The 13,544-nt window shown below is 41.1% G+C and overlaps 1 protein-coding gene across 2 annotated transcripts; it reads left to right on the top strand.

The window, feature by feature from the left end:
* The first annotated feature begins 788 nt into the window (after positions 1-788).
* Positions 789-13,288, top strand: LOC103468316 (phosphoribosyl pyrophosphate synthase-associated protein 2). Of its 2 annotated transcripts, none has more exons than XM_008415293.2 (11): positions 789-920; positions 4,409-4,569; positions 6,643-6,695; positions 9,597-9,663; positions 10,632-10,804; positions 10,900-11,015; positions 11,499-11,554; positions 12,352-12,500; positions 12,582-12,652; positions 12,735-12,881; positions 12,957-13,288. In XM_008415293.2, the coding sequence occupies exons 2-11, from the start codon at positions 4,487-4,489 to the stop codon at positions 13,113-13,115; spliced, it is 1,074 nt and encodes a 357-aa protein (XP_008413515.1). In that variant the 5' UTR covers positions 789-920; positions 4,409-4,486; the 3' UTR covers positions 13,116-13,288. The 2 variants fall into 2 exon arrangements, with proteins under 2 accessions (XP_008413515.1, XP_017161774.1); XM_017306285.1 differs by lacking the exon at positions 789-920 and adding an exon at positions 1,046-1,069.
* Positions 13,289-13,544: the final 256 nt, after the last annotated feature.

Here is a 13,544-nt window from a genome sequence, read left to right as displayed (position 1 = left end):
CATTTGCATGCAGTCCCATTTAGCCGGTACTACGTGGCTATGTAGCTAATAGCTCAACCTCAGTCACACTGGATGGAGAGTGCATGAGAAGAACATTTTTCACTGCATAATAAAATGACGGAAGACTCTGAAGACTAATAAACAGAGGAGCAATTTGGTCATATGATGGTAATTTTGAAGCTGTATCACGTAAAGAGGAAAAAAAAAACCAAAGAACTCATGACAGCAACACAATTTCACATAATTTAACTGTTTCGTTAGAGCTTCATGGTTTAAGATTTCTACAACAACACACTGCCCTCTAGCGGCCAAGCCAAAACATAGCGTCCCGGAATGAACCTCTAGTGTTGGCACTAAACTCCAATTTTTCTGTCTGGCTTTCGATTCATAAACAAGGAAGAGTAGATAACACATAAGCATTCCGATAACATTGCTTCTGCGTAGCTATGTCAATGTAGCCCCTTTTACTGACACCCCTAAAAAAGCGTCCAGAAGTTATTTAAGAGTCAGATATTTTTGGATTGGTTGCAAAACGCCTGTTGTGGTGTCTAACATATTATTATTATTATTGCCATTATTAATAAAAAATAATACAAAAAATAGTGAGGAAAGTTAAGGTAAATTTAAGTACGTTTCAAGGACATTTTTGACATAAAAAAAAAAACCTAGCTGGACTTGCCACTTACAATATGGCGGATGCGTTAACGTATTGTTTCTACCGTACGTTTATGCCAATGAGGCCTCTTCATACGCCTCTCTACGCCCATGTTTTGATTGGCTAGCGACTATGTCCATCAAAAGACACCGAACGTCACGAAGTCAGACCGTCGGACTAGAACAGGTTGAAAAGCCCCGGAGGCTCTTAGCTATATTCAAATACGGCTGGTTGCAGGTTGTGACCGGATCTGATACACAAGCTGGTGAGGAACTCTGTTTTGGTTTCTTTCCTCATTTTTTTAGTTATTTTTTGTTCTTCCCTATTCTCGGTGGTTCCTGCTAGCCTCTCAGACAGACCCGCTGCTCTCCGACGCATCAAAAATCACTTCACGGATCCGGGAGCTTTGCCTCGGTAGAATTATTTTTAGAAGATCTCGCGTTGGTTCTCGTGCGGTACTGTTGGCTAGTCGCTATCCTATATTGCTAAAGTCGGAACATTTTTTTCAGTTGCAAGTCTGGATTAATAACTCAATTTGCTAACATGTGCTAGTCTTCTCAGTGGGATGTTAAAACACCTCCTACATTAATATGTTACTCTGCTAAAATAAATTAAATAGACGAATTTTGTTGTTCAGGTAGCATAGCAACGTGAAGCTAACGTCGTGACCGTGTTGATAGTACGATGAAAGATTCCCCATCACGCCTAACATGCTCACAATTCTCATTATGAACTATAGTTTCTACTAAAAGCAGCAGTAAATCCCCTCTGTATGTTTATTGAAGCCATTTCTTGTTTGAACAGTTACGTCCATTTTTCTGCACGTTTTCTAGTTGTAGCCTAGCATTTTCTTTTCTTGTTGTAAAGGCATTTATTACAGCCATTAACACTGCGTACTCCTATAAGCATTCTAATACCGTCAGTAAGCATGACTGGCTTTTCAGACTACTCTAAACATGTAATTATACATAATCGGGGTGAACGTGCATTTTTAACAAGACACCAATGTGTACTAGATTTTCACTATTTAAAACGGTGTCATAAATGGTCTAACATGACACAAATTGTTTAGATAATTTTTATTGTAAACCCTTTAACTCAATTTGGCACTCAAATTGCACAGGCTGGAAAAAAATCGCATTTGATCACACATCAAATTAGTTCCTTAATATATGTACTTGGAAATGTTGTCATACAGATTTTTAGAATTTACAGAATTAACTTCGCTTTTTATCTTAATGTAAAACCAATTTACTTGCAGTTTTAAAATTTAAACAATAAGCCATTATTTCCACTATTTACAAGAACATGAACAAGGAATGATATTCTGGATATGTTTCTGTTTTCAGTTTGGATTCTTGGAACTGCAGCTTAAAAATAGTGTAAAAAAAACCCCAAACTGTTCTCCATTTGTTTGAGGGGATGGAACAGCCAGTCACAAGATTGAATAATAAACTCAAATCAGACTCGCATTATTGTTTAAATTCTCTATAAGTTTCAATATTATCACATTTTTGTTCTAATCTGTATATTAAAATGTATATTACTTCAAGCTGAAGCTATAATCCACTATGAGTAGAGTGAGTAGCTTTAATCAATTGTCCTGCAGCATAAATTACTATTATTACTTCGAGTAGTTGTACTGAATTGTTATTTTCATTTAGTTGTATTTTATAACTACTTAATATGTAGTTATATCTTTTGATATTACCCTCAATTTTCTGAGAAATGCCTTACTGTTCCTTTCAGGTGTGACTTTTGTGCTTTATTTAATAAATGTTTGTGTACTTTATGATTCTCATTCTATTTCACATAGGGATGCTCCGATCAGGTTTTTTTTTTTTGCCGATTCCGATCCCCCATGAGGGCCGATCTCTGCCGATCATCTGGATTGACTGTTAATTTTTTGCTTTAGGTGTAAATGCTACTATGTGATCTGGCAAAATAAAAAAAAATATCTGGCAATTAATTAACCTAATTTATACATAAACATGCAAAATACTTGCAGACACAACACAGCAGCTACTCAGTCAAAAGGACAACTGAAAAATATGCAATCAGTAAAATAATATTTAATAAGAAGGCTCTCAGTACTCTATACACGAGTCAAATAAATCTGTCTATATCAAGTAATTTCAATTAAAAAAGGAAACATTCATTCAAAGTTAAATGCAGGTTGCATCAAAATAAACAATCCTGAGTTACTAAATCCAAACTTCCTGAGAGCATGGTTAGCTGATTAATGTTGGTTGTTTCTGACTGAGCGGAATAATTCTACAGAACACAGGAGGCAGAGGAGAACGATCATTTTTCAGAGATTATCTGTCTTATGAGCAGAACCAGCGTCTTACTCCACTAGCTTGATGACTTAAATAATTTTTCGGGTTATTTGTTTAGCTTTCTGACCATCATGCTCTTCCAGGTGAGTGTTGGTAGTTGTGCACAGCTTTACCTGCTGTCTGTTCGCTCCCGATGTCATTTTTTTCTTGCAGTGAGTCTCGATGTAGCCAAACTCCGTCAAGTGTTTGTTTCTTAAATGCCATATTATATTCGTTGTGTTGATGCATTTTGACGTGCTTCACCTCCGAAGTATTTTTCCGCTGTAACACGCAAACATCCCCATTCACTCACAGCGTTAAAGTTCCACACGACAGGATTTGTTGCTGTGCCCTTGCACAGTGTGGAAGAAAGAGGAGATCAGCTGCACATGCAGGCTGAGAAGTGAGATGCAGGTGATCGGTTTGTATGATCGGCTGCAAGAGACCGTGATCGGCGATCATACACTTTTTCATGGAAATCGTCCGATTACGATTGATTGTTGATCGATTGGCACGCCCCTAATTACAACCTGTAAGTGCTGAGAAATTATCTCAACTTATTGGCTTAAGGCTCCCAGGGTAAATGGGGTCAAGTCTAGCGGGGTCGCACTGATCAGTCGGGTGCTATTACAATATTTTTGAAAAATGTGTATGTGGTTCAGTCTGACAGGACGCGCTGACTGTGGGAGGCTGAAACACAGATGTTGCTCTGTCCTGCCACTGAAAGTGGAAGTTGTTGTAATCACAGTGTTCTTAACCACACATTTTTCCTTTGTCCTAAAAAATATTTTAGGAAAAAAAAAATTTTTTCCAATTCTAAAAAAAAAAAAAAAAAAAAAACAACCTCGGGTTTTGGTTGTTTTTATGTCTGTCTCAGAACATAAACCATTTAAAATTTATAACCAGCTAAAGTGAGACTAAACAATCGAGAAGTTCCGGCAAAAGGTTCCTGATGCGGGAATATAGCTCTGTATTCCCACATTGAAGTGGATGGATGGTGCTAAACATGTCCGAATGGATGAATTTTCCACTCTATTTTTAATTTATCTCTGTTTTTACGGTTCCTATTTACAGCGAACTTTTAACTGGAACTGGCTTTATTTAAAAATCACATTTTTGTTCATCGTCACTATTTCCACCTTTCTCATACATCCTTCTGGGAGAATTCCTGTTAGCCGATGGGAACTTCTTGGGAGTTTAAGAATGAAAAGAAGGGAAAGTTCTTTGTAATATAAGAGAACCATGCTTTTACTGAGTGTGTTTTCCTCTGCTAAATTGACACGAATTTTGGTTTTAAAAAATCCTGAAATATACAGAACTATAATCGTGATCCACTCGTCTCGCCTCAGTCCATCCCAAACGCGTTTCCTGTTTCCTCTCGTGTTCTGTCGGATAAACTCTGGAGGAAGTAACCGCTCGTCCTTCTGCCCTGCAGGAAGGTCTCAGCGCAGCGTGGGTGCCCAGGGATCCACTGCCTGAGTGTGGCGAGAGCGGCGGCCGAGGCCCCAGAGACATGAACCACACCAAGGGCGGCTTGGTGATCTTCACCGCCAACTCGCAGCCGTCGAGTCGCGAGCTGGGCAAGAGGATCGCCGAGTGAGTATAGGATGGTCTGCTGATGTCGCCGGTAGCTCAGTGTGAACAGACCGCTGGAGTTCCTCACGACTCGGTCTGTTTTTATCTGCTACGTAGAAGGTGAAAGTGTTGGTTAAACTTCTCGTGCTGATGTGAAACAAGGAGAGCAGAAAATGGTTGGATGTTTCAGATCTCTGTGTCGGTGCAGTCCTGCTGACGAGGACGCTAACTTTAAGACCTCCTTAAATTTAAGCACATCTCTGTGTACGGAGGGGAAATGGTATTACTTTGATAACTTTTCATTTGCCGATGTGTCCAGTAGGAATGCAACCAATAATTATTTCAGCAATTCAGTGTTAAGATTCAAATGCTTACATTTTTAAATGTGGAAACAAACATTTTATACCCTGAAATGCAATAACAGCTTTTAGTGAACACTTCCTCATTTGTGTCATGTGAAGCTAAAACTGCCACATGAGAAGTTTTGTGTACAGTAAATTTACAGGAAAATTATTATTTTTTTATTGCAAAATCTATTTTTTTCACTATTTTGACTTAATTGCTGCTCTGAGGGTGTCGTCGTTTCACATTTTGTTTGAATCTGTGTACTCCAGCTAATGATTAATCGACAGCTCAATTAGTTGACGCTTATTTCAAGAATCGGTTCATCACAATTAATTAGATTAATTGTTTCAGCTCTGTTGTCCAGGCTTGTAGCGTTTGGAAATTTTACACATTTTGATGTCTGAAATGAAAAATATGTAACAAAAAACAATTTTTCTGAATCTTTGGGCATCAGCTGGTAGATTGCCAGGGGTTGTGACTATATTCTGCACACACTGTCAACTTTAGTTTGTAAAAGTGAGATTTTGATTATCTAAATATTGTGACATCACCATTAAAAGTGACCTCTGTCTGCCATGGAAGTCTTTTTAGAGCTGTATTCCAGAGGTAAAATGAAAAATCGGCCCTGATTTCCTTCATTTCAGGAGATCGGTGTTCTGCCGATATAGAAACCGATCTTCTCCTCCTCTGGAAAATCAACCACTTTACTCTTAACAAAAGTCATCACACTGTTACTAACTTAGCAACTGTATTGCTATAATTAGCAACTTTTCCAACATAAAAAATAGTCATCGGTCAAAATTGGTCCGGTCAGGCTTTTTAAAGGTCAGAGATCGGCCAGAAAGCTGCAGTGTTTGCATCCTGACTGTGTTTAACACAGTCGACTCGTGATCTCCCAGGTCTCAGGAGAACACCAAACCGTGTCGTTGAGCTTCTGTATAGTTGTTTGTCTTGGACACGTTACGTTTGGAAATGTTGTGACACTCGCATATTGGCCTGTCATTTTTAACCCAGAACCTGGATTAGGGACAGACTTTAAAAATATCAGAATGTAAACACAGCAGAGAAATAAACCACTGCAGCAGCGTCGCAGAGCTAAAGGGAAATCAATCAGAACCAGTCGGAATCGCCGGTTTTCCCGTTTGTTTGGCAACACGTCAGGTTACCAACTTTGAGCTCATTTTATTGAACGAAGTGCAGATCCCACTTTGCAGACACAAGCTACAGCCTTTGACTATATAAAGACACGTTTAGAGGAAATGAACAGCTTGGCCTGCTGGTGCTAAACGGCAGCACTTGAATTCAGCATGTTAACAAACCTAAAACATGTCCTCTGATAAATGTCACTGTCTTTTTTTCTTAACTTTTTTTTCCAGTGCTTTGAAAATGTGTATTTGCTAAGCTTTTCCATATTTAGTCATGGACTAATTTATGTGTTAGACTAAAGTCAACATGGTGTATGATTGTGAAGCTGCAGACGTTCCTAACTTTTCAGATTTCTCTTTGTGAAATTGTTAAAATCATGTCTCCTTTTCCTTCGGCTTCTGTTAAGCCTTTTATGACATAAAATACATTAAAATCCATTTTTAAATGGTTTCAATCTTTGCTTGAAGTTATGATGGTGTAAATTGTGAAGCAATTTAGTCAACTGCTGCTGTTTTAAATGTGCTTTGCTAGTAGATTTGACCTTCACTATCATTTGATGATCCTCAACTTTTCTTTTTTCCGTTTGTTTTCCTCTCTTCCCAGGCGGTTAGGGGTGGAGCTGGGGAAGGTTCAGGTGTACCAGGAAGCAAACAGAGGTGAGGTGATGACAAACAGGAAGTACCTTCTCTATAACCGTTTACTATAAGACCAGTGGTATCACAGTGTTAAAGATATAAATATATATGAATATGTGTTGACCAACTGTTCTCAGCGATATGTTTGGGGAAATGATCTGTGGGTTTTGTGTAGATGTTGCGTTTGAGGTCGTCATAGCAGCCAGTAGAAAACATACAGATTTTAAGAAAGACTGAAAAACATGCATTGTGGCTTTTTATTTATTATTTCTTTTATTTTGTCACATTACAATCACAAACTACAATGTGACAAATGTAAAGTATCACTTATCATGTAGAGAAATAATTTTAAAAATCTTCTACGTCACTATTAATATTTAGTTTGTTTTGAAGATTAATAATGAAAGAGTCATTAAATTGTAAGGATGCTTAAAACTCTGAGTTGTTTAATTGTCTATTGTACTGGAAGTCACCTTGGCTATTGGTGTGGGTGTGTGTGTATACAGCTATTGATTATTTTAATTATTGATTGATTTGCTATAGTAATTAATCAAATAATCAGTACTGTTAGTACTGTTAAAAAACAGTCTAATGCTTTTATTTCAAACTTTATCACATATGAAAGTTGTGGCACCATATTCCAAAATTAAACAGTGACGAAATAATGTTTTTTATTTTACCAATAACTACATAATTTACATATTTATAGAATGTGTATTGCTCAAATAAAATAGATTTAGCAAGCAATAAAAAAAAATAAAGTTTCTGTGAGGTATTCTGGTTTATTTTACATAAATTGGACTAAGTTACAACACATCTTGTTTTTGATAAATTGGTATTGCTCTTTGTTTAGCACACCCGTCGGTCCCCCTTTTGGAACAGGGGGACTGCCAATCCAGAGGAACAGCCCCCAATGTCCTGTTCAAAAAGGGGGACCAATTATAGAGGGGTCACGCTCTTAACCCTCCCTGGTAAGGTCTATTCAGGGGTCCTGGAGAGGAGGGTCCGTCGGACAGTCGAACCTCGGATTCAGGAAGAGCAGTGTGGTTTTCGTCCTGGTCGTGGAACACTGGACCAGCTCTACACCCTCAGCAGGGTCCTGGAGGGTGCATGGGAGTTCGCCCAACAAGTCTACATGTGTTTTGTGGACTTGGAGAAGGCGTTCGTCCGTGTCCCTCTGGGGGCCCTGTGGGGGGTACTCCGGGAGTATGGGGTACCGGGCCYTTTGATACGGGCTGTCAGGTCCCTGTATGACCGGTGTCAGAGTCTGGTCCGCATTGCCGGCAGTAAGTCGGGCTCGTTTCCGGTGAGAGTTGGACTCCGCCAAGGCTGCCCTTTGTCACTGACTCTGTTCATTACTTTCATGGACAGAATTTCTAGGCGCAGCCGAGGTGTTGAGGGGATCCGTTTTGGGGGCCTTAGGATCACATCTCTGCTTTTTGCGGATGATGTGGTCCTGTTGGCTTCATCGGAACGTGATCTGCAGCTCTCACTGGAGCGGTTTGCGGCCAAGTGTGAAGCGGCCGGGATGAGGCTCAGCGCCTCCAAATCCGAGGCCATGGTCTTGAGCCGGAAAAGGGTAGAGTGCCTTCTCCGGGTCAGGGGGGTCGTCCTGCCTCAAGTGGAGGAGTTTAAGTATCTGGGGATCTTGTTCACGAATGAGGGAAGAAGGGAGCAGAAGATCGACAGGCGGATTGGGGCAGCGTCTGCCGTGAAGCGGGCACTGTACCGGTCCGTCATGGTGAAGAGAGAGCTGAGTCAAAAAGCAAAGCTCTCAATTTACCGGTCGATCTACATTCCCATCCTCATCTATGGTCATGAGCTTTGGGTCATGACCGAAAGAACGAGATCACGGATGCAAGCGGCCGAAATGGGTTTCCTCCACAGGGTGGCTGGGCTCTCCCTTAGAGATAGGGTGAGAAGCTCGGTCATCCGGGAGGGACTCAGAGTAGAGCCGCTGCTCCTCCACGTCGAGAGGAGCCAGTTGAGGTGGCTCGGGCATCTGGTCAGGATGCCTCCTGGACGCCTCCCTGGTGAGGTGTTCCGAGCACGTCCCACCGGGAGGAGGCCTCGGGGAAGACCCAGGACACGCTGGAGGGACTATGTCTCTCGGCTGGCCTGGGAATGCCTTGGGATTCCCCCGGAGGAGCTGGAAAAAGTGGCTGGGGAGAGGGAAGTCTGGGCCTCCCTTCTGAAGCTGCTGCCCCCGCGACCCGACCCCAGATAAGCGGCAAAGTTAACTTGAAAATCACTAACAAATAAGGAACCATGCAGGATTTTCTTTCCACCATGACAGTTTGGTCCAGATTTCCTTCATTTTGGAAGACTGGCCGATACAGGAAAAGCCAATCTTGATTTGTTTCTCCTGCACAACATGAATTGAAAAGACCTACAGGACTTTATTCCAGTTCTCTAATGCTTGTTTTCTACCTCCGTTCTGGCTGTGAAGAGCTGGATCTGTTTGTCTCAGGATAACACATTGATTTGCCAGTTACTGATTCTTAAACTTTGAAACCTTTCCAAACGCTTCCAGAGGTTTTATCTAAGTGCCGCTGATGCAAGTCAGGGCAAATCAAAAACTGATTAATTGAAGCCACTCTGGTGAGGTCAAAGTACAGTATACGTTTCTGTATAACAGTCTGTTTTTGCAGAAATGCAGATTTGAAGTCACTGCAGCTCCTAGTTCACTCCGTTGGACCCGATGACAGTTTAGTTTTAGCTCCTACAGGAAGGATTCTGTCTCTAATCCCTGGTTTAGTTCTGGAATGCTGGTATGTCCAGTTTTCCACAGCAGTGTGGTAGGCAGATAGGAGAGAGGAGGAGGACAAACCTCACAGGCTTTGTTATGAGATAACACGGTGTGTTTGTGCAGCTGACTGAATTATTTTTTCATTTTCCGATATCTTGTCCTTGTTTCCGTAGAAACACGGGTACAGATCCAGGAATCGGTGCGAGGCAAAGATGTCTTCGTCATCCAGACTGTGTCAAAGTAAGAACCAGAAAGCATTTACACCCCTCAGGGGGTTTGGTTCCAGACTACAATTCTGACATGAAAAAAAAACTTATGAATGTTTTTAAAAATGCAGAATCATCTGAAAATAAGAGCCAGTACAACACAACTGCAAACTAGAGCTGATTTTAAAATCACCTGCCTCACTGGGGAGCCTTATTGCAGTCGCACATGCTCTTGCTAATTGATCAAGAGAGACCAGAGACAATAGCTGCATTTCCATTGAGCATATAATTACGTATGTTTACATTTCGAAAATAAATTGGAATACGCCAATTTTGATCTTTTTGGCAGTATCAAAATTGGTTCATTTCACAAAACTGCAATGGAAACATTTTTAAAGCATCACACGAGTCACATGATCAACACGAGTGGCGCAAACCACGAAGTAGACGACAAGAAATGGTCGGAGGATGTTGGAGCTCCATGTTTTTTTAATGTCTGTCTGTGATTTTAATTACACAGGTAGTCTTCTCAACATGAGCAAAACAAAGTTTTGCACACATTTGCGACGGAAATGCAGTGAGTGAAGAAATGCCAAGAAAAAGATCCAAGTGATTTGTTTGCTGACCCTTAAATACATTTTTCCCATGTCATAAGTGAAATAATCTCAGTTGAATTAGAACTATTGTCTATATTAAGGATTTATTTACTTAAAACAAGCATCTACATCTTGCTGAAAAGTTACTTGTAAATTAGTTGCGTCTTATTTCAAGTGTACTAAGATATTTGCACTAGAGAAATACTTGATAAGATTTAGTTTTTGCACTGTAGTCCAGATCAGGCGCTGTGTAACGAAGCACTGTGGGTTGTTTGTTTGGCCACAGTGATGTCACACATGGCTCTGCTTCCTTCAAGAGCTTTGCAGGGAAATACAATTTTTTGATTTTCTCGCAGTTTGTAGAAAATTACATGTTTCTCTTGTTTGTTCTTTTTTTCTGCATCAGGGACGTCAACACCACCATCATGGAGATGCTGATCCTGGTGTACGCCTGCAGGACGTCGTGCGCGCGCAGCATCACCGGCGTCCTGCCCTACTTCCCCTACAGCAAGCAGTGCAAGATGAGGAAAAGGGGCTCCATCGTCTCCAAGCTCATCGCCTCCATGGTGTGTAAAGCCGGTAAGTATGAGAGGACTGGATCCTCACACACTGTCATTTATTTATTCAATACCCAAAATTCATTGTGTATGACGTGAACACGAGTATGTGTACAGGCCTCACTCACCTGATCACTATGGACCTCCATCAGAAGGAGATTCAGGGCTTCTTCAACATTCCAGTGGACAATCTGAGAGCGTCTCCGTTTCTGCTTCAGTACATCCAAGAGGAGGTAAAAAAAAAAAAAAAGTCCTACATTTTTGTATCTAAAATGAAGGCCTTAAAGTCTCTTAAATTAATTTTTTAAAAAGTAAGTTGGCCTTAAATATGTTACTCACAGGTCTTAAATTTTATCTTGGCAGAAATAATTTTGTATATTCTATGTATTTAGTTTGTATTTATGTATTTGATGTTTCTGTCAGGCAAAATGTTGAATTACACAGACATCTTCATTGTGTTATGTGACTCACTGCTAAAATATCCTTGCTAGCTAGTTTTTTATATGTCTACTATGGGTGGTGTTCACATTTATCGCCAGTTGGTTGGACGGCGTTTGTATATTTCTTCGGAGATCTAGATCTTAAATTCCATTCATAATGGTCTCAGTCCAGCAAGAACAATACACTTGCTACAGTGACAACTCTTGTGACGGTGACAAACCTAACTATGATGCAGTTTCATATTATTAATTTTTTTTTTACATTTAAACCCTCAGATCCCCGACTACAGAAATGCTGTAATTGTAGCGAAATCTCCTTCTTCAGCAAAAAGGTAAGTTCTCCTTCATCTGCTGGTTAGAGTAGAGCTCGGGTTGTCTCTCTTTGTTTTACAATTACTTTGCAGGCAAAAGTTGCAGTGTCTCTCCAATGTTTTCACATTATTTTATGGTATAACCACTAACCTCCATATATTTTATTGGGATTTTATTAGAGATGCAGAATATATCTGAATGAACATCAGCTAATACCGATGTCAATACCAAGCGCTATCGGCTGTTAGCTTCTCAATGTTGTCAGAAATGACCACCTGCAACTCGGGTAAAGCTACGTCAGAAATATCTACGACTGGGGACCATCGACGTAGTCTGAATCTGATATCCTCAACAAATAAAAATGGTTGGTTATCCAGAGCGATGAGCTCCATCAGTTTCTGAGGGATGCCTTTTATCCTTGGGTGTAGCTTCTTGCTTTGAGAATGGACGGCTGGTGAGGTTTGGTTTCACTGCGGTTGACTGCTTCTTCGTTTTCCTTGCCTCCACAATGTTTTGTCATGGAGATGATGTATATTGGGGGTGATGTGCGGTGTTAGCTTTTATTTTATCTGGTGGTTGGAAAGTTCAATTTGGGTTTTATTTGAGCGTCTTTTTCAAGTTTGAGGCACCCCATATGTGAATTGTGGGAAACTGCTTCCTTTCAACAATGGCTTTACACTTGCCACTTTGAATTTGACAAACTTTGAAAAGTCTCCAGTGGTAGAAGAAACTTTGTAAGTTTGTAGTCAACCTCTAAATGGAGGATGTTGTGTTGCTAAGCAGCCGGTGGCTGGTCTGACCTCTGCCTGGTGTTCAGGGCTCAGTCATTCGCTGAACGACTGCGTCTCGGCATCGCGGTGATCCACGGAGAAGCTCAGGACGCCGAGTCGGACCAGGTAGACGGACGCCACTCCCCACCCACCGTCAAGACCACCGGAGCCATTCACCCGAGCATGGAGATACCATGTAAAGCGCCAACTCTAACACTTGCATCTCCATTGTTTAACCCTTTCAGTATTTAACAGAGACATTGATTTTTGTCTGCAGTGCTGATCCCTAAAGAAAAGCCTCCAATCACGGTGGTAGGAGACGTAGGGGGACGCATCGCCATCATAGTGGTGAGATTGGCAATAATCACTTGCGCCAGACTTGGCTTGATTTAAATTTGGAGCCAATTACGTTGACTCGCTTGTTCTGCAGGATGACATAATCGATGACGTCGATAGCTTCGTGGCAGCGGCAGAGACGCTAAAGGAGAGAGGGGCCTACAAGATCTTCGTCATGGCGACGCACGGACTCCTCTCCTCGGATGCCCCGAGGTTCATAGAAGAGTCCGCCATTGATGAGGTCAGAGCTTTTACCTCGATGTGTCTTTTTGTTGCTGTAATGTCCTCCTTTATAGTTTCCTCCTCCGCCCTTCAGGTGGTGGTGACCAACACGATACCCCACGAGCTGCAGAAGCTCCAGTGCCCAAAGATCAAAACGGTAGACATCAGCATGATCCTGTCGGAGGCCATCCGCCGCATCCACAACGGAGAGTCCATGTCCTATCTGTTCCGCAACATCGGTGTGGACGACTGAGCCACGCGTCACACTTTTTACGTGACTTTCTATCCCTGTGGGAAAAATCCTTTAATATGTTGCATCTCCTTTCCCTCTCGCACTAACACAGCTTCAGACCCAGAGGTTAATCTGTTGGCTGGTTTGAGGTCAGGTTAGTGTTTATGCTGGAATACAAAACAAAATCTACTGTTGTTATGCTATATTTATGTTTGTTCCTAACTCATGATGACAGCCTAATTCTACCTGCTACCTTCAGAGTCTTTCTCTGACGACACAAGATGACGAATACAGTTTACAAACTACCCCAACTGACACACATCTGTTCTTCCTTAAACTATTCACACCCCTTGAGTTTTTCACATTTTGTCTTGTTACAGTCACAAACATCAGTGCATTTTATTGGGATTTTAATTGATAAACCTACGAAGTAGAGAAAAATTCTATACA

This window comes from Poecilia reticulata, linkage group LG8 (genome assembly GCF_000633615.1).
Source record: "Poecilia reticulata strain Guanapo linkage group LG8, Guppy_female_1.0+MT, whole genome shotgun sequence".
NCBI lineage: Eukaryota > Metazoa > Chordata > Actinopteri > Cyprinodontiformes > Poeciliidae > Poecilia > Poecilia reticulata.
This window is presented reverse-complemented; position numbering and strand designations above follow the sequence as displayed.

What these genes read in the sequence shown, in the direction of transcription:
- LOC103468316 (XM_008415293.2), top strand. Translation starts at nt 4,487, where the DNA reads ATGAACCACACCAAGGGCGGCTTGGTGATCTTCACCGCCAACTCGCAG. An exon ending in GTCATCCAGACTGTGTCAAA is followed by an intron (nt 9,664 to 10,631) that starts GTAAGAACCAGA and finishes TTTCTGCATCAG; the next exon opens with GGACGTCAACACCACCATCA. An exon ending in CCCGAGCATGGAGATACCAT is followed by an intron (nt 12,501 to 12,581) that starts GTAAAGCGCCAA and finishes TTTTGTCTGCAG; the next exon opens with TGCTGATCCCTAAAGAAAAG.